This window comes from Chelmon rostratus, chromosome 20 (assembly GCF_017976325.1).
Source record: "Chelmon rostratus isolate fCheRos1 chromosome 20, fCheRos1.pri, whole genome shotgun sequence".
NCBI lineage: Eukaryota > Metazoa > Chordata > Actinopteri > Chaetodontiformes > Chaetodontidae > Chelmon > Chelmon rostratus.
In genome coordinates, this window is record NC_055677.1 from 4,264,103 (window position 1) to 4,286,072 (window position 21,970).

The 21,970-nt window shown below is 40.3% G+C and overlaps 1 protein-coding gene across 1 annotated transcript in view; it reads left to right on the forward strand.

The window, feature by feature from the left end:
- LOC121623730 (cadherin-18) overlaps positions 1-21,970 on the forward strand; it is a 61,825-nt gene that overhangs the window by 9,812 nt on the left and 30,043 nt on the right. The window contains exons 2-4 of the mRNA XM_041961149.1: positions 4,232-4,526; positions 10,444-10,563; positions 20,896-21,063. Coding sequence (XP_041817083.1) covers positions 4,232-4,526; positions 10,444-10,563; positions 20,896-21,063 — 583 coding nt within the window. The remainder of the gene's footprint in view (positions 1-4,231; positions 4,527-10,443; positions 10,564-20,895; positions 21,064-21,970) is intronic.

Consider the following 21,970-nt stretch of genomic DNA (forward strand, 5'->3'; position numbering starts at 1 on the left):
ATTTCATTTATGAGCTGGAGTTGTAGAGCGCTGCTGGACAGAAGTGGATATATCCTTGTGTTAGTTATGGAAGTGCTCTGTCTTTAAGTAATAAGCCTGGTTCTCTGCATTTAAATGGTAAAATTTGTACGTGGGAATCGATTGTAATCCATTCCTAAATGTCTTTCACTGCATTAAAAATTCAAAGAGTGCAGAAATGGGCTAAACCGTGTCAACAAAGTAATCGGTCCCGTCCACACTGCCATTGATGTGTAAACATGTTCTGATTTCTTGCTTTGAAGGTTGTTTTTCATATTTGCACAACCTAGCTACTGATTAACTACCTGATTCAACAGGATCTTTGACTCCTTATCTAATTACAGGCTTGATATTTACCATGGAAAGGACGTTCGGCTCTCATCAAGAGTCAGACCTGCAATCAACTGCAGCTTTCTAATTAGTAATTAATTTGCTGGTCTGGGTTTTGATTAGATGTGGCCTCAGGACCTTTGCTGTTCAACTTCCTAAATAACTTGTCTTGTGTGAATGGTTGTGCATTTTATACTGAAGTCCTTTGCTTTTTAATATACATTTGTCTCTCTGTGGCTGGACTTACTGTTAAGTGATTGGAAAATCCACCCAGGTTGACCAGAATTGAGCTGCTGGGTCAATAAGGTACCATGAGCTAATGCATTGAGTTTTTCCACTGCATGTTTATTCTAATGTGCTCTGTAGCTCTACAGGCTGTCCAGTCATATCTCCCAGCAGGCACATGTGATGGAAGTCCAGTGGAGGATTAGCAGAGCTCTAGGAGTAATTAATTATGTAACAAACAGACAAGAAAAGGATGTGTTCTGTGGTTTGGTCAGTAATGAGTGTAGGTTGCTCTCATGCTCGAAATAAAACTGAGCGGTATGATGATTGATTGTTTCTAAATTTGGGTTACCGTGAAAGTAGACTGCCTTGTTTTCAGCTCTGCATTCCAAAACAGTGTAGCTGTGTCCCGATTCAGGGACTGCACCAGTCAAACGTGCTCACAACATGTCAGACTGGTTAACATGGCAAAAAATTATACATATTTTACTTGACCCTATTATCATCTATCTCACAACATACTCCAATTATGTTGCTATTTCTGTTTAGCTTTAAGAGTCTCTTAACCTTGAAATTCACTAGTATTAGATTCAGAACCCTAAAATAACCAAGATTTATATGAAGTGCAAACATAGAGTCTGTTTAAAGATAAGATGATCCTTTATTAATCCCACAGCAGGGAAATTTGCAGCAAAAGGCATAGTGTGATTAATAAAAAAGCAAGGTGTGACAAATAGGTAAGCAATATAATCAGTTAAACAGACAGTGGTTGAACTCATATTATTGCATGCATGGCAATATTGATATTGCACAGTTCAGTATGCACTGATGCTGCATAAGTCTGACAGCAGCAGGAATGAAGGGCCTGCAGTATCCCAGCACACCTCTCCATAGAAGATGGCCAGTGCCTCCACATAGTCTAAAAAGGTGCTCAGGATTGACCCCTGCACTCTCCTCAGCAGATACAGTCTGCTCTGGCATTTCTTATTAACTGCATTTTTGTTGTTCGCCCAGTCCAGTTTATTGTTCAGTTGAACATTCAGGCTCTTTCCATCATCTCAATGTCGCTTCCCTGGATCTTTGCTGGTGCAGGAGGAGAGTGTGTGCACCTGCAGTAGTCCACCACCAGCTCTTTGATTTCCCCTGCATTGATCTGGAGGTGGTTCCTCTGGCTCCGATCAACAAATCCCTGCATTTCTCTCTGTACTCCCTGTCATCCCCATCTGTGATCAGGCTGGCGATTTTGGAGTTGTCAAAGAACTTTAATTGAGTAAATTAAACTAAATTTAACAGAATTCTTACATCAGGAAGCTTATGTCTTGGGTCAGTTATGCACATCAATTAAATGTCTCATTTTCAAAGGCACAATCAAAAAGCCATTAAAAAGCATGTAAAGCTGCTCTGAGAGCCTTGGTATGGCTACAGGTGGATGGGTCTAATTGCTGGGGTTTGCACTTGCACTCTGTGTGCTTTATTGGGTGGCGATGCTTTGTTGCCACATTTGTTTTGCTTTGGTAATCATGCATACATCAACATCATCTGTTTCATGTCTGTTAGCCTTCCTGTTAGCCTCAAGGCTTTAAGTTGCCAGTGCACAAGCGCACCACTGACATCTTGTTCCCTCATTCAACCACAACAGCTCCTTCCATTTAGGGTTGTTACGACTCTTGAGCCGTTGTTTTCTGTTCTGACAGGAAAAAAAAGTTCTCTCAGAGGGAACGCTCATCTCTCCCATCTAACTATCTAACTTTTGCTACCAAACAATGGTACTTGGTGCATTTACAACCCCACTGCCTATATTGGGAAGTCTGGGATTAGCAACATTTTCGAACATTTTGCTTATTATTTAGTTTATGTCGCCCAGCCCTAATCATATGTACAGTATCAGTCGTGAAATTGATATCGTTGCAACAGCACAATTATTCCCAAATTATTCCAGATTATTCACAAAGGAAAGACATTGCAGCAATTCTTCCACTTTGCTGAAACATATGTTGAGAAGTGCAAGAAGACCGTGCTAACTTGCAACATTCTTTTATTTTTCCTTGTCTGGTTGCACTGTATCACATAATTAGCACATATTTTTATTTCAAATTGAACAGTAAAAGTCAGGTTGTAGCAGATGTTGGGACCAGCAAGCACTGCAGCAGGAGAGTCACAGGAGTCATAGCCCTGTTGATTAGTCTCAACCTGTGTATGCTGTTCCTGTTTTCTGTGTTTGTCATCCTTTTTTCAAGTGGGAGTTGTCTGATGCTGTTGTGAAAACTCACATATCAAAGCAGCGGTAGCAACGGTGGTAATTGTGATCACTTCAAATTCAAAGTCCTATTTCTTGACAGTTTTACATTTTGTTGTTTTGTCTTACCCTCTGCATTACTTTGCAAACAGGTTTTTACAATATCATGCTTATCCAGACTATGTATATGTTAGAATGTGAGCAAGAGAAACATATTATCTCCTCACAAACACAACATGAATTATTTATTTGCAACTATGTGTATCTTATGTTCTCTGAAGACTTGCATAAATGTTGGGATGAAACTGAGGTCTGCTTGGAATTCAAGGGTTGTGCTCACAGCTCATTGATCCACATCCACACATTTGGAATGTAAAAATACCACCAGTGCCAAAAGTATGTAAAGCATGACCGATGCACAGTAAAAATTGATTGTTCCATTATGTTGAGCTGTGACATTTCCCTGTAGAATAAAAGCAAAAAAAAGGTCTCTTAACATGTTTTATTCAGAGGTGGAAATGAAATTGTTTAAATGATGATGTTACTGGGGTAACTCCCTGGTTTGGAAATTCAATGGTATTGTAAAATGTATTTATAAAGTCTAAAACTGCAACCCAGCTGAGCAATTGGCATGAAAGTCTTAATCCTCTTGGTGTCAATTATGGCTGAACAAGTGGCTCGTTTTTCTCTTATTCGTCTCTCTCCTGGCGAGAAAGAAGCGGTGCTTTTCCATCTCTAACAGTCTTGTAAGGATTTCCCCCAAAACTTTAATCTCTGAAGATGCATTTCTTCAGCGATGCTCGGGTATAGTGAAGCCTGAGAGAAAAAATATTGAATAATGTAATGTCTGAGTTAGATATTGGCAGTTTTGTGCAGCTGAAACATGGGCTGAGGGCGGCTGTGCAGTGCAGTAATGCTGCAAAGGTTACTGCTGTATGAAGTATAGATGCTTTTAAACTGTCTCAGTAGAGATTAGGCCCGAGTGCAGTGCTGCAGATGTGGGATTCTTCAAAAATTGATTTTCGGAGAACCCGAGCTAATGCCAATTTTATTGTTTTTGTCAGCCTGAAACCCAAAGATATTCAATTTACAATGATGTAAAACAAAAATGTTTAAAGTCTTCACATTTGAGAAGCTGGAACAAGATAATATTTGGTGTAATATACTGATACTGATATAGCAATAATTATGATTAACTAATAGATTGCTAAACTATAACTAAATTGTTTCAGCACTAATAATCATAGTGGCTGAAGTTCCTCTTCATGCATTTCTCCTGCAGCTATTCTGCAGCACTGCACTGTGGCCATTGTAAATTTTACAACCATGAATCATATTTTGAAACCGTGAATCAAAATCGAGTAATTTTGGCAGTGTTCTATTCTGTGTTTTCACACTCCGTCTGTCTGGTTTTCCCTGCAGCTTCACTCGAACTCAGATAAAGGCGATGGATCCGTCAGATACATTCTGGACGGGGAAGGAGCTGGGACTATATTTATCATCGATGAAGTGACAGGAGATATTCATGCCACTAAGAGTCTGGATCGGGAAAAGAAAACACATTATGTCCTGCATGCGCAAGCCTTGGACCGCCATACAGAGGAGGCCTTGGAACCAAAGTCGGAATTCATCATCAAAGTACAAGACATCAATGACAATGCACCCAAATTTCCAGATGGGCCCTTTGTAGCTATGGTGCCTGAGATGTCTGAAGTGGGTGAGTAGTGCTATAAAATAAACTGGACCTTCAAATGATGGCTCTCTTCTGTCAGAAGCAGTAGGCTTTAATTTGAATGGGTTGAAAGATGTGAAAACTTGAGTGTTACATTTGATGCTTTTTAGATATCATTCATGTTTATAATCCCTTTTATCCCAACAGTAGAGAGAAAAACATCATGGCGAGACCTTTGACTTTACATTTTGTGTATATTTTAGATTTATGACCACGTACTGCTCCAAGACGGTTTAAAACAAAGTATTAGCATGAAAAACAGTGATCAAACGTGTTATTGCCCTGTGCAGCGCTCTGGATTGTCCTCTATGTGATAATGTTCTGCAGAATGTTTGATCTTCTGTAAGCCAGCCGGGTCCTCTTTTTCATCTTTGTTTTCTGGTTGCTCTGATGGTTTCCCGGGTGGGCAGGTCTTTGTAAAGCACTCAATAATGCCTCCACAGCAATCCCCGCCATCGAGACTGTGGAGTCCTCCACATCATAGAGGGAAGAAAAGCCGCTATCCACCTCCTCTGAGACAGCTGCTCCTTGTATGCCCGGCATCATGTGGCAACATCTATTTTTTATTTCTTTATTGTACCGTTCTGTTTTTAGCACGGGTGAACAAAAGCCACCCTTTTCTCAGTCCAGTGGATTCTGCATCACAGCACAATAGCTCAAAAGTATGGTACTCAGATATTGCACAGCACTCCTTCAAAACGTGTGTAGGTTGCCCAAATGCCGGCCAAACTGCTGTCAGAGCGGTTTTGCCTCAAATATAATACAAGATAGTGAATGTGTGATGCTGTCAGTTTGTTGAAAACATTACATATATATATCTGTCTGTCTAAAATAATCCCTTCAGTTGCTGAAAAGAAGCAGAAATATCTATTAGAAAAAATATCTGAAAGAGAAAATGAACAGCTTCATCAGTTTCTTGCAGCGAGAAGATGGAAATGTGCAAGACCGATTAAATATGCATACCCCAATAGACTTGCAGGCGCCCTCTTTATAAACAGTCAATATCTCCCTGGTTGGATTCATGAATATTCATGAACAGACGTGCCTGACACACATACAACTTCAGTTGTAGTCAAGTCAGTGCATTTGTTTCTAAATCGGATGTGTCAAGTGCATGTCTTAATCTCCTCTGAGAATGCCGCGCTGTTTGTTATAATGCGTCATATGTGGAATAATATTTCAAAGGGAGGTGCAGAATATTCAATTTTCAGTTGCTGTTGCTATTGTAAGACAAAAAGTATGTGTATTAAATCCGACGTGAAATGATTTGGATTATTAAATAAATCAGTTGCTGTAATCTTTATCTCTGAATGAGTGCACATATTGGCATCCTTCATTTAGTTTTAATGAGACTACTCATTTTAAAGTTTCAGTGTTCGCTGCAAACTTCATCATCTGTTGCACGAAAAGAATCTATCACCATTGATGACCCAAGGGAGGAAATCAAGGACTGTGAAGGGGAAAATAATTAGCCTTTTTCCCCGCCCCTCTTTTGCTGATGTCCATTAAAGTAATTCCTCTTCTGTTCGGCGTCTGCGGCGTCAAATCGGCTGTAACAATCAACTGTCCTCACACTCCAGAGCACTAATCCCCCAGCATTCGTCAATACTGGCGCTCCCAAGTGCAGGAAGGGGCTGTCTGGGAGTGTGGCAGCTAATTGGTTGTGATGTTCTTTTTTCCTGTCTAAATTGATTAGCTGGGCACGTGCCAGGTAGTTCAGCATCACTGTTTCATACCTCCCATTCAATGGCACAATCATATTTTTTAGAGTGCTAGATGAAAGGAGTATCAATTTCCTACTACTGTGCATCTCCCTGCTGAGATATCTCCAAATGGACGTGCTGGAGATAGTAGCTCTGCTTTCCCGTCAACCATTTCACTTCTGGGAAAATGTTTAATAGTGGTTTCAAAACTCAGAGGCAGAGGTGGTGGCTTGTTTAGATGAATAGTTATGATTAAATGAGTGTTGTTGGAACTAATGTGCGGAAATTGAGCAGAATTGTACACATGGGTAAGTGGTGAACTCTTGATAAACAACACAAAATAGACATTCAGAGTAGCATTCAAAGGACTGAACGCACACTTTTGATTTATTTCCCTCTATTTGTCTCTCTCAAATGTTGTTTCAAGTAGATGCTGCTGTCCATCAAAAAACACTGAGCAATTTTGCCTCGCTTCCTCTTAGACCCCAAGTTTTATGAAAAGTACTTGCACATTTTGTTTTGCTTTTTTAATTTCTAATCAATTTCCATATCTGATGACAGGCCTCTGTGGAAGCAAACACACTGGCTGTGTATTGACATCCTTTATCCTATTAAGATATTTCAACCCATTAACTCTCAACCATGTTGTTATAGTAATTACTGCTTTGTTAAAGTACACATCAATATACATGTATTTTTTTAATTCCACAACCAAATAAAAGCGGCGATGAAGCAAATGCCACGGCCAGTGGTTGTAGCCCAGTTTCAGAGGCCGACCTTCATCTGTTTTGAAGTGCATTATGTTTTGTGATCACAGCAGCCAGTGCAGTGAGGTCCGTAGAGATAGATGGATTGAAACCGAAAGGAGGTGATGAAAGCAGATGTAAAAACTGGACACACTGTGTGACTGGGTTCATAATGGAAAAGGTGATCTGTGTGTTTTGCTATCACAGTGTTTGCGCAGGAGGTTCAGAAGCCATTTTCAAGTATTGCATGTTTCTGAGGAATCATTTGTCACCTGCTGTTCCTCCTGCAGGATCTAGCATCTTTCACTCTCATGGACTGCAAATAAACTGGAAAATTACATGAATATTCGGAAATATTATACATTCAATTTGCACTTTATGAGGTACACCTGCATAGTTTGATGCAATCCAGTCCAACTGTTATGCTATAAAATCTACTTTCATGATGCATAATGTTGAGCTTTTCTTGACACTGTCCTAGAGGTGTCAAATCATATGTTTTAGCATTGAGGACATAGTCAGTGATGGTGATGTGCTGGGCTGCATTGAAAGCAGGCTTTCAGCTATTCGGTAATTACTGTTTTTTTTGTACAAAATATTTAAATTTCTTCGGTCATAGTCAGGTGAAAATAAATAGATGTGAAAATATTCCGGCTCTTTGTGCTGTTTTCCCCTGTTGCTTCTCTAGTGTCCGTCCTCCTCGTATTTGCACGTCTAGCTCTGTGAATTAAGAGTTTATTTCAAGTTGGTGGTGATTGTTGGACCAGTGGAAAGATGAACCAAGAAGGCTTTTGTCATTTTTCTTTTATTTCTGTTAGGTTTGAATCTTGTGTTCTGCAATGATAAAATTAGTGTTTCTGTAAATGGAGTCTGGTGGGTTTGGCGATATAGTTGCTGTTTCTGGTGAAACAAAAATGATCTTACTCTCACAAAAGGTCTCTTTATGGATCCCTTCCATAATGTTATCAGACTAAATTTATTGCAAGTATTTAATCAGTAAAAAAAATGTTCTAAATAGTTTTTATTAATTGTTTGTAATAGAAGTTAACAGTAGCAGATGTTTCAGGCTCCTTCTAATAAGACAGACCACCAAAGTCTTGTTAGGTGGTAGCTCCTTTGTGACAGCCTTTGTCTAACAGTGGTTGTTCTGTAAAGTGTCTCTCCAGGAAACCTGTAACATGAAAAGGTTACCGTGACCTTAAAAGTCTCGAGACCAGATTCCCAGCAGAGCCTTACTGCATTTTTAAAGTTAATGTGCAGCAAATACGTGCACACTGACTGTTGAGTGTTCACTCTTGATTGAGTAGAGTCAGACCTTTTAATGCAGCATTCATCACCTTAATAGTTTAAAATACATAGTACTTGAGCACTTAAGTTGAAGTGCACTGTGAGCAATGATAAGCACAGTGTACAGTTCAGAATGGGCACAGCATCGGTCAGAAAATGCAATAATGTGAATCTGTTTCTTCAGTTTGAAAAAAAGATTAAAATACATCATCATAAAAACCAATTTGTAGTCAAAATCTTCACCCTGATGTACAGAAATATAAATCATACAAGGTCACAGATGAGTATTTTCTTTTCTTAAGCCATTAACACAGAGCAATTCAAGGCTCCTCATCAATTAAATTATGTACTAACTAATAAGTTTTGCAAGACAGATGATTTGGAACCGACTCAGCTTCCAAAGCAATCCCAGAATTGATTAAGTCCAAATAATTCCCAGTGCAATTTTGACTGCAAGCTTGACAGAGATTTAGAGTGGAGTACATGGTTCATTATGGGTGGCATTTCACTCTGCTTCTTCAGGTTTCCAAGAAAAAAAAAAGTTCTATCTGGTGAGACACAGTGGAGTGAGTTTCACTTGCTTAATCTAGTTTGATGATAAAAACAACTCAGTAAGTGTCCAGAAGATTTACAGGCGTTGGGACACATCGTATAGCTCATGTCTCATAACACAACCATGCCACGATTCTCACATATAATGCATTATGTAGCCTGCACTGCAATTACAATGCACTCATCATGCAATTATAATGGGCTAATGAAGCTTGTAATGCTGTTTGAGCAACACTTCAAGTGTTAAATTGAACCACAGTGGTTTTTACACAGACTTTTTAAACAACAGCGTAAATAATGAACCATCCATCTAAGTTTTCAAAGAATTTGTCTTTGTTTTTGTCACCGTTGGTATGAAAACTAAGACCAGTGCTTGTACTTATATTACCTACTTAGGGTTTAAAAGCTGAAACAATGTCTGGAAAAGCTATTTAGCTTTCTTGTGATATAAGTCAAACACACTGCAGTTAGCCTTTGTGCAACAGTGCCTGTAAAGGAGTGAATGTCTTTCTAATTGATTGCTCTCTATTACTTTATGTAGATATTTCATTTCTGCACAAATCATTTTTGTGAATTTGTGACTCTTAGCAAGGTAGCTAACCATAGAGTCTGCCCAGACAACATTGATTTTTGCAGAATTTAAACTTTTGCAGTCGGCAACATATCATGTAGAACATTTTGTAATAATATTTGCATGCTAAACCAGAATGCTTGTAAGTTAGCTGTTTCTCTGTGTTGAGTCTGAGTGTGGTCTTTGTGAAGCTACAACTCTTCTTTTTCCATTGAGCATGTGCCCAGCAATTAAAGGTATAATGTAGAGATACTGATACAGTAGTTCAAGTATCTCTGTCTTTCTTACGTTCATATATTTAGATCTGAAACAAAAATCTAAAGCCACCAGACACCAGACACAACAGTTTCTGGGAGATTCATTCCTCATTTAAATGTTCCCTTTCAGTGTTTTGCTGTTATATCTGATGTTTTTGGATTAATATTACTGCTGCGTTAATGTGTATGTTGCATTTTACCACTATAGTTGTTTAAGGTTGAACTAATTTTAAAGACCGTTTATCCTGTTTGCTACCTTGTCGACAAGAATGCATCATATTCTATAAGAAAAGCGTCAGTCTCCATGGTGTAATCCTGAGTTAAGCATGTGTGTCTTATTATTCATTGTTTTAATTTTTTTATTACACAAGATCATCATGTGTTTGTAGCCTCGCTGTCATGTGACAACCGTGTATCTATAAAAAGTGAGCTTTACACAGGCTCAGGAAAACAGCCTGCTTTCAGCTTTGTGACGATGCATTTTCCAGCTAATCCAGAAGGATTTAAAAATAATTAACTTATCTTAAGAAGTATGAGAATTTTATCAAGCCATGAAAGAGCCACTTCATCCTTTTCACTGAACAGGAGAGGTATGAAATACCTAATCTGGACAGCAAATGGCAGCTAAAGCTGTTAGACAAATGTAATGCGGTAAAAAGTACAATATTGGAAATAAGTAAGGTACCTCAAATTTGTACTTGAGTAAATGCTGCTGGCATTAACATTTGAAGACCTTTAACAGAGACGGTAATTATCAGGAAATGATTTTGCTGTGTTCATTTTCAGGCACTTCTGTGTTGCAAGTCACAGCGACTGATGCTGACGACCCCACCTATGGAAACAGCGCCAGAATAGTCTACAGTATTCTACAAGGACAGCCATACTTCTCCGTCGACCCCAAAACAGGTGTGGTATTACTGCATGCTATGGGAAAAATGCTTAGGCAGAGCAAGCAGCCACGCTCCTGCCATGGTAACTATAAATGGGAGTGATAACTTTCTTCTAATATGTATCCTTGATCTCCTAAAGTGATCCAAAGTGATGTGTATATCACGCTATGAAATCTGGGCACCATACGCGTCTCGCAGCGAACATCCTGTCCTGTTATTGCAGCACGTCCGACATCATAAAAGCTAAAGCAGCCACAGTAGAGTTATGGACTGCTCATAGGACGGCTGTATTGTTGAGCACGCAATCCAGCCTTTGTGGGCCATAACTAACTCCTCAAGGGTGAAAGGAGACATTTGTAGAGATGCCTTCAGAAAGCCATTGTTTCCTTCCTTTTGAAAGGAGGTAAAAAGCCACAACAGGCAGTCTTTTCAGAATCCATCTTTTGTCTGAGAGGCCTCTGCTGGAATCTATTAAATGTTAATAAACCTTCTAAAGTGCAAGACATATAACTTTTATATGATGTGAAAAATGTGTAGCTCTGAGTGTGTGTTCGCGTCTGTTTGTTTCTTATCTTTCTTTGTCTCACAAAAGAGTGCGTGAGTGCACGAGTGCGTCAGAAGTTTTGCATGCCTGCCTCTGCTGTCGGTTAACATGAACAACAATCCACTTGTATGAATTGATTCATTGCTGTCTGGAACAACTATTGGCCCCTCTGAGACTACACCGCCCATGTAAAACATGAATTCTTTGCTGAATGAGCAACACAAATGAATTGCTGAATATTTTGACTTTACCTCGAGGGAAAAAGGCAGTGGGGATTGATGGAGCAATTTCACAGCGGCCTGGTGAGGCAGAAGCAATGCCAGTTTTTGAATGAAAACTGGGCTTTCTCACACAATGCCACGTTTTAAGTCCTACCCACTACACATTATTGTTGCTGAAATCTATTTTAAATCAGGTTTTTGCTGTAAAAATTATCGCTGCAATGACTTTCTTTCCTTTTCCACATGCACTTCGCTTCTGGACACATCAGATGGCTTGTTTCACTTGAGCTGACTCTGCATCTTGCCTGCATTATAATTCAGTGCGCGGCGTGCAGAGTAGTAGGGATGTGATCGAAGGCCTAGCCAGCTGCACTTGCTGCACAGCGCTGTTCCACCCACACGTATTAATTTATACAAGTCGGCAGTTGTTTTCGCCACTGGCAAACCGCCCTCTCCCTCAAATTAGGACAAGGAACTCCAGTGGTCAGTGGAAAATGTGCACATGGACGGAGTTGCGCTTGCATGTGATCTTTAATATGCTAAGCCAGAGTCTTAAAGCAGTTGTGTTGGCATGCCGCCACGTTTGAGCACCACACTGGGGAGCTGAAGCCGCTCCTGCACCTGTCTCACAGTGCATTAGCTTGCTTACACCGCCTCACATCCCCATGTACCTCGCTTCCACCATGCTTAAACGGCACACCCACTGTCATGGGGAATTCATATAGTATTAGCAGGATTAAAAGAACACGCATGCAGGCAACACACACGCGCACAAACAAATGCAACCTCCTCCCACTTGACCTTGGTCTGGTGGCCTGATATAGCAGTGACAGATTTTACAAGACCCATGAGGTAGACGGAAAGATCATTTAAGGACAGAGGGTAATGACAGCATTTGGCCTGCACATATGGTGCTGAAGGAATCCCCAGAGGACTGTCTCAGGCTTGACCTAAATCCTCAGCAAGACACAAAGAGAACAGTTTTACCTGTTTCTGCTCACTGGCTTAGCGGTTTGATCATCTTAAACCTCAAATTGACCACAGTTACAGGATACAGCACTTTTCAACCTCAGAACAGGATAAAGGGCTTATATAACAGGATGTCTTGGTATAGCAATCAAAAAGTTGTGTTTCAGCTCCTGAAACTTTCACCAAATATCCCATGTGATGCCTTGCGGCTGTTAGAAGTAGGATGCTGCACATTAATGCCCCTAATAAAAAGGGCATCTGTGGGTATTGCTACAATGCGTAATGACTCTAGTCCTGAAATACTGCATGGAGGGTATGTTTGTTTTTCTTTTAATCTCTTAAAAGACTCATAAAGACACAAGTCATAACAAAACTGGTCTAAATGCAAGCACCAAAAGCTGAGATATCCTGACTTTTAGCCTGCAGCAAGAGTCCAGCTTCAAAACCACTGGATTTCCCGTAAAGCAACTCTGTAGTGTCTTCCACGAGACTGTCCTTGACTGGTTACTGCCATCATCTCTCCAACTCCGCAACTACTGTTTGTGACGCAGGCTGTCTTTTCCAAATTTAAAACCTAATAACCCCCAACGACACCATCAGGGTTATTTTCTCAGGCCTTGGAAAGCTTCCACCACATTATGCAACTGTTTTCACGGGCTGATTAATGCTCCTCTTAACAATACAATGCATAGAAATAAAAAGGGAATGAGCTCAGCAGTAATAATTAAATGCAAATGCATCTGTGACATTTTAGTGTCAAGCTGTTTGTTTTCAAGTCTGACAGTGCTTGGTTTAATTCTGTAGTATATCTTCATTAACCTGTTTCTAGGACAAATCAATACATAATGATACTCACAGCCAGTGCATCGTCTTCAAGCATGATCACTTTAAATATCTCTTTTTTGAAATGAGTAAAGCATGACCACCACAGCTACATTTAGACTGCAACCGTTCTTTATGCAGGAATAAGCATATTAAAAAACAGCCTATGACCCTACACCTCATCCTGTAGATCCTTATCATTGAATCTAAGATTAATTTAGGCTTCCTAAATCGTGGAGACAAGATCTAGACAAGATCTGCAGAGTATCATTACCAGAAGGGTTTGTGAAGCACATGGCTTTCACAATGTGATGGCTATGACTGGAGTCCTTAACAACGAAACAGACTGATACAAATATGTTTTTTCCTACATATTCAGGTGTATTTGTCCCGCCACAAACCAGACACTGAGCCACCAGTAACTCTCTTGAATAGTTTTGGGGCTCTCTCACACAACGCCACATATTTTGTACAATTTACAAAACTGGAGGCAAATTCCAGCCCATGTTCTACATTTCACAGCCAGATAACTGCGGCTGTAAGACAGACATGTTGATAGCTCAATACGAAATGATGCTGAGCTCATACTTCTTCAGCGACTAATTACAGTAACTCACAGCACTGTGGCAGCTGCTTGTCTCCACTGGAAATAAGATTCAATCATGGATGGAAAATTGTAATTGATGCATCCATGATGGTGTCATGCAGCATGCAAAAAAAGCAGAGATGAGGAATTTAGGATTAGATTTACTTCACTGAAGAAATAAATGAGCATGACACAGACTTTTTAAAGGCAGAAATATAACTGATGCAACAGATAAAGATGGAAGACCTGAGGGGGAAAATGTGGGCAGGAGAAAACGAATGTGGCAGCTCTGCACTGCGTTACAGTAATTTGACACTCCAAAATATTTTGTATGACTTTACAGTTCTCTTTCATGAATAATGCCTTCAAAGTTGTACATAAAATGATCGAGTTGTCTGCAAGTACTCATGTGTGACTGACGTTTAGGTAGTTGATAAGGTAGTTACTACCATACTGGCAAAAAGAGGTGTAATTCCAGTAATCCACAGTGCCAATACAGATAATACGGTGGTGTGAGAGATTGACATTTCTATCATAACCACTGCAGCTGGCCAATATGTTTGACACAATCTTCATAGTGCTCAACAAAGTGTCGTGGAATCACAGGTGAAGAGTCATTAATGTGAGTATAGATGCTGGCTAAGGCAAAGATTGTCACATTAAAACTGAATTTATGATGATTTACCAAGAAACCAACATTCCTACAGCCACTTTTCACCAGTTAAAATGAGAACTGATAAAATATATATATATGTATATATTAAATCAATTAGTGACATGCAGTATATATGCCAAATAGCTAGGACTGCACCTGTAAAAAGCATTCAGTGGAGTATGATTTAACCCCTTGACGCCTGAATTTATTTAGAATTATATTAAAAAACTAATTCTTTGTGTTTTTGCTTTCAAATTGAGTTTGTTAATTTTTCTGTAGCACATACAATGGATATAAATTTAGGTATGATGCAAATTAGCGACAACAGGCGTTAATGCTTAAATGCAATAAAAATATTTTTTTTTCAAAATTCATAATTTCTCTTTGGAGATTTAGTATCTATCTATCTATCTATCTATCTATCTATCTATCTGTCTATCTATCTATCTATCTATCTGTCTATCTATCTATGTATATATATGCACAAACCGGCATTAGAGGAATACATGCGCGATTCAGCTGCAATGTGGATTAAAGCAGTATGATGCAAACTCGCGACAATCTGTGTTAAGGAGTTAAAGGTGGGTAAACATCATCCATTTGTTGGATAGCGGAGTACAGAGACTTCCATTCCACAATACAGCGTCAAAGGCCACGGATAATCACACCTTCAGAAGGAGTGGAGAGACAAATCAGTGAAATCTCCTTGGTGCAGTGTGTGGCTGGAGTGAAAACCTGCAGACTCTTCATTCAATACCATTTCTGGCACATCCTTTCTGTTCAGGGTTACAGCATGTGGAGGCAGCAGTTTAGAAGTCAAGTCAAGACAAGTCATCACCAAGAGACAGGAATTCGTTTGTGACTTTGTAGAAATGGATTCAGAGGAGAAAGTTGAGCAGCTGGGGTAATAAGCTCATTCGTTTCGTTGAAGATGAGATGATTGAGACCACTCTCGTGTCAGTACGCTGAATATGACGCCACAGACAGCAGGCGATTAGCTTAGCCAAGCTGAAAGGCTGGAAACAGGTGGAAACAGCTAGCCTGATTTTTTGGATAAATTTGCATGGACGTGAACACGTGCAGCCTATTTCCAAAAACCTCAAGCTCTCCCTTTAAATTTTCCGCATGTGTCGCATTGTACAAAGAAGCTGGACGGTCAGGGAGGTTTGCCACAGTCAGCTTTCAGTCCTGGCAAGGTGTCCCTTTCAGACGGACCCAGAGCCCCCTACCTGCTGCTTACGTCTGGGGAGTGCGGTCAATAACAAGAGCAGATGCACAAGGACAACAGAGTATTAGAGGGACAGACTGAACCTCTTTCTGCTCACTGAATGGAAATCACAAAGGAAGAGTTAAAATGGTGCACTTGGGGAAAACCAATCAAGACTGCCTTTACCATATCAGCTTGCCACATCACAAAACTAGTTTTTATTTGCCAAGTGATACACTAACTGTTCTAAGAACATTTTTTTTTGATTACATGGTTTGCAAATCTCAAAACTGCAGGCTAGCAGTTTTATGAAGCCCTTTCTGTATCTCAGCAAAAGTACATCTTAGAGGGCGGCCACATTTATCCTTTTTATAGTGGGGTCGTAACTCCTGTCTTTCCCATCACTGCTGTGCATCTGTCACTTGCCCGCAGAGACATCAAGGTTGTCCCTCTAGAGTCTCATAGTCGAATGCCCCCCCCAGCCCACCTCACATCTGTACTCGCTCACACGCGAAAGACACACCACGCCGCAGAACCCCCGAGTCCCTTTTGCATCCTAAATAGGCTAATTTCTCTGCTGATGTGGGATTTGGAAGTGTTCGAGTTTATTGAAGGAGCTGACACAGATCAAGACGTTTCTGCGGTTCATGGACTAAGTCTCACCGCCGATTAGAACAAGGGAAAAGCTGTCACATTGTCAGTCAGTCATGATACAGTCTTTAGCAGTCCAGCGAATTATTCTCAATCATATATATGATCCACTTTATAAACAGGAACATCTTTGTAAAATAAAAAGAGGAGGTCTGCTATTATGATTTCCTTGATTTTTATAGCTGCTTTTGTTGGCGTTATCTACCTTTTTCTCCGGAAGCGCTGTACGAGTGCAGACACACAGGGATAACATCGTATTGGATGGGCCAAAAACCAAGATTCCTGAAGCTGGAGATTGAAGAGCGCTTTAGTAATCTCCTATAATCCTTTTTGTTCACCCAGGAGATTGTCCTCCTTTAGAAGTTTCCAGCCAGACAAAGAGGTGGATAGTGTGATGGTATCAACTCTAATAGACTGGGGAGGTTGAGGAAAAGGCTAACCACCTCACTGTGTCAAATGGGCCCAGGTTCAACGAAGTCAGCTCTTTCTCAATTATTTTCTAAATTAACTGACGAGCTCCATAGAGATTTGGCGGAGACTATCTGAGGTATTACGGTTCAGAAGTGGTCAGGAAAGGGAGTTCAGGGGCACGATCTTCATGTCAAAGTACTGGCAAACCTTCCAGGTACTTGCACTCTCCAAAGATTACCCCTGTGGCCTTTTCTGTATTGTTAAAAAAGTTTTCCATTAAGAGTGAATGCAGCTCAGTGATCGTATGTTTGTAACGCAGCTGCATCAGCTGTGAATGCGTTCCAGTCCTCCGTGGTCACAAATCTCTCCTCCTGTTGAGTGTTTTCTTTGTTTCTGAATGGTCAGGGGCTTCTCGTTTGTTTGTTTCATGACAAGTGATTGACAGCAGTGGACAGCTGTGGGATACCCAAAACAAGAAAAAAAAGAAAACCTCGTACTTGTGCTCGTTGTTCCTAAACCCGCTGCTGTGAAATATTGCTCAGGAGCAACGCGCCTTTACGAGCAGAGGGGTAATAAGAGACTTGAAAGGTCAGCTCGTCTGTCTTGGTGTTGTTTTAATGGAAAGTGTGGCCAGTTGCCAAGGTCTGTGTCTTACAAGGACCCCAGGTTAAGTAATGCTAAGACTCCAGTTAATAACAAAGGACTTCCAATAGAGTTTGTAGAGCCCCATTATTACAGGAAAGTGGCTGCAAGCGCTTTGATTAGTTTTGAATCCAAGAAAAGCAGCAGATCCATCCTGAGACCTGGCATTTGAAAAAAAGCAAAAATAACCTGCTTGTGTTATGATTCTTGAAAATGTTTTCTTACATGTGTAGCATTTATGGACTTTTGCTATGGGATCCGGAACAGTTTTTTTCCAGGCTTCCCCCAAGACTCTGATAGTTTTCTGTTTGTGATCAGTTTTGTTGGGCAAAATAAAAATCTGATTATTCGTATGTAAAATGTTTTAAGGCTCCCAAATATAGAGCAGTCCGCAGCATGAGAGCAGTCGCTAACAGATCAAAGTTGTATTTGCGTTTAAAAGCACAATTAAAACCTTTTTGGTGTTTGGTCAAGAAATTGCCTTTATTGTTTTAACCTTCCTGCAATCTTTGAGATTACACAGAATCCCAACAGTCCCAATGCAAACACTGGTGTTTATTATTAATGTGCATTCAAAAGTGAGAGCAGCGTAACGTTAATCTGTCCCATCAACTCAGCCAGAGTTCAAACACAACACACTCCGTCACTGCCTGCTCAGCATTTGAAAGGCAGAATGTAAATGTAAATGTAAAGGGGGGGTCAGTCGACTCCCATTTACACAGCTACAACTAGACTGATATAATACACAAACCACTAATATTAATTTTAAATCAGGAACTAATTGTAGTATTTAACAATTAAATAAATAAATGAAAAATGCAGAGGGAACAAAATGCAAATCGAGCTGTTATAAATTATTTTTATACAGTGTCAGAGAGAAATCTACCTGACAGTAAATGTATTAGCGTTGATATCCCTTGGAATAAAGCCCTGCGTCTCATCTGTCTAGCTTGCTGCCCCACTTAACGGTTGTTCTTTTGCAAGCAGAGCTAGTTCTGCTTTATCTCACAGCATCCAACACGTAGCGCATCTGTGTAGCCTTATGATGGTGTTTGAGGACGCGCAGTTTCCTGTGACCTTTTACATTGAAAGACTCTTTGTTGTCAACTGATTCTGTCCTTTTTGTGGAAAGAGGCGAGAAACATCAGCCACTAGAGAAAGCTGAACAGGAGAAATCAATGGGTTAGAGTTTATTCAAGCCGCCGTGGGTGCAGCAGTAGAGACTAGTCATTCATAGAAGTTTCATCACCTTGTCAAGTTCATGATTTTAAAGGTTACCTTGTGGTCGTTACAAAATCATCTGACATTAGCTGTAACTCCAGGTTCACAGGCAGTCAATGGGACCTCAGCTGCAACTCAGTGTGGCAGATGATGTGTGACCTAAGATCCCCTGGATCTTAATACTGTTCGCTGCCTTGCTCCTTGACCCACTTTTAATGATTATTCTGCCTGAGGCGAGTGGATTAGTTTCTGTCTATAGAGTCTTGAGGAAAGAAAGAGGAAAATGACCTATTGTATAACACAGCTATAGCTGCCTCTTTTGTGAATTTAGGAGATCATAAAACTGCATTTATTCACTCCAGATTTTATGTTTTCCTGGTGGGAAGCTGTCGAGGTTTGAGTTAGAAACCGAGTACTGACATTAATAATTGCAGTAAATGATAACTCACTGGGCCGGTCATCCGAGCCAGTTAACAATGCACTTCGACACATTTTAAGAAACGTAGACATACTAGACATTTTTAATATTTTGTCCAATACAGTTTTTACACACACAATATTAAATAAACCAATGAAAAGTGCTTTAGATAGTGCAAATGAAAGACCATGACCATAGCTGTGAGGAAAACCCATCCATGAGTGGATTGGGAGTCATTTTCTAATGTATAGATGGTTTACCTGTTCCAACAATAATAGTAATGTTGTGTTTCTTATTGATATTTCAGTCAGACAGCCTTTTTATGTCAATGCTGTGTGTATTCATCCATCTGGAAGGAAGCGAGAACAAGCTGTAAACATAACACTGACATGTTGTCGCCATTTAAGTTGATGTGGTAAACTTGTTAGCACGCATCCAGCAGACACAGAACGACATTAGCATTCATTTGGAGCCGTGTGTCTGGCCTTCTGGGGGATACAAGTGTGATAGTTACTTTCCTTTAGGCTCTTTTTTTGGTCTCCACCTACTGCTGAGGAAAATGTCTGGCTCTAAATGTGTCTGTCCGTCATACAGTGGAGGCCAGGTGGCGTGGAGTGAGTTTTTTAGTTTGAAACAGCTGCTTCTCAGAGTTCTCCGACAAGAGAAAGACGCGGCTGCGACAGCACCTGCAGGATGTGATATGTGATAGAAAACTTTCTGAGTTTGGAAATGATTCAGTCTGAGGGTGGCCTTGTAATAGTGATAGTAAATGTACTCTCACCAGCCATGTTTTGTGAAAATGGATAATTGCAGTTCATTGCATTCATCTTGCAGTGGGAGTGGAGAAGGAAAAGACCCCAAACAAAAAAAAAAAGGGTAGAAGTCACCAAAGTAAGACTGTAATGGGATTTAATTATACATAATGCGATTAACACTTTGTGCTGAAAAACACAAACCACTTCAGGAAACAATACATTTTCATCAATGATGTGAGTGTTGCCTTGATTGCTTCTCTAAAGCCATCTCATAAAACATTGCCTCCTGTTGTGATTTCCACCCAGAGCATGAGGCAACAGCAGCGTGATCAACACCATCCCATTTCCTCCCAGGTCTCACTGCTGCCGGTCAGCCGTTGTGTATTATCGCAGGGTTCACAAGTTCACGAGAACATAAGTGCAATAGTTGCCAGAGGGTTTTGGCTCTGAGGAAAAGTGAGGTTTACAATGAGCACTGATGTAACTGGTGGAACATATTAGATCAGGCTCCATGTGGTGATGTGGTTTCAGGAGCTAAGATGGCGCATTAACCCTCTAGCACAGATATAGACACGCACAACAAACTGATGGGGACGACCAGACGTGTTCAGACTTAACACACACACGTATATACACAGACAAATATACGTGTAAGACACCCAGCTATTACATTCAGTAAATCACCGACCACACAACCATGTGGCTTGTTACTCTGCTGCTATTTACCTGTGCACAGTTTCTCTGTGTTGGGCAGTGGCGCAGTCATATATCACAGAGTTAGCATTGTGAAAGTTCATGGCTGTGTTTGCTGTGTTATTCTTGTAATAAATGTGATTGAGTGGGTGCCTTAGAAAGTTGCATTCTGCCCCAATCCAAGGTTGCATAGTCATTTTAAATATAATGAAAGGCTAACCTTGACAGTGAGAGACTGGGAGAGTCAAAGATGAAAGAAGCACATTTTTATGGTGTTGGTCTTTAAAGGAGTGTGCGGTGCGCTGCTTTATGACTAGTCCATAACTGACAGGAGGTTTGGTGGGAAAAATATTAGGACTATGGCGGTTACATCTTCACAACAGGAGCAGCGTTATCTACACTTTCTCAACAGTGATCTAACTTGCTTTTGCAATCCCGATGGAGATATTTCATGGTGGGCTCTGTATTTTCCTGTACATGTTGCTGTTAACCAAGAGAGAACTTATCAATGCTATTTTATCTCAAATGTTATATATTGCCTCCGACCATGCAGGAATCATCAGGACTGCCTTAGCTAACATGGACCGGGAAGCCAGGGAACACTACACCGTCGTCATCCAAGCCAAAGACATGGCAGGCCAGGTCGGAGGCCTCTCTGGCTCCACCACCATCAACATCACTCTGACAGACATCAACGACAACCCGCCCAAGTTTCCTCAAAGTACGTACACAACTTTACCTGAAAACGACAGTCCAGTTAACAAAACACAGGCTAAAGTTCACTGTACATATTACAAATACTTGTATTATACTTGATTATATTTGTTTTGGAATAATGTGCCAACTGGGAGACTCCGCATTATACTCTATTTGAAAACCTTGAGGAAATTTTCCCTTTTGGCGTCTTTGCCAGTTAACTAGCCAGAAGGCTAATTTAGCAAAATAACCAATGGTAATGTTAATGTGTTACTACAACTAACTGGAATGCACTGGCTTCTGTTACATTACATGGCCGAGCTGTGGCTGGAAATACAATCAGCTCTTTTCAGCCATTTTTGCCCTTCAGAAGAAGAAGACCTCCGTTGCAGATGCCCGAGGCAGATACTTTACCTGAAATGCATTTATAAAAGAGATCTGTATTGTATTTTCCTTGTGGAAGTGGAAAGATAACTCTAAGAAAAGTGCTATTTTTAGAATCATTCACCTTGTGGAGCAAGTTCTTATATATAGTGCCCTTTACAGTTACTACTTAGCAATCCTCACTGTGATGTATCATACATCATTATTGTGTGACTCAGTAGTCTAATATTGAAGTTACATTTTCCATAATTAGCTAAATGGGAGTAGTGTTCATCAAACTCCTCTGTTTTCCAGTCTCAATTTTTTCCATTTCAGTGATCAATTTAAGTAATGATAAACTTGTGATTCTTTGTCTTTGAAAGTGCCTCATCAAACGTAATCCCCCCACGGCTGAGTTTTTCATTTCTGGCTGCGGTGACAAACTATTTCAAAACCATCAACATCTTCTGAATAGTCATCTGCTTCAGAGTTTGATCTGCTCCGCTGCAGAGCTATCAACCATGGTTTAGCATTTAATGTCAATTGAAGCACTGCAGAGCATTTTTAAT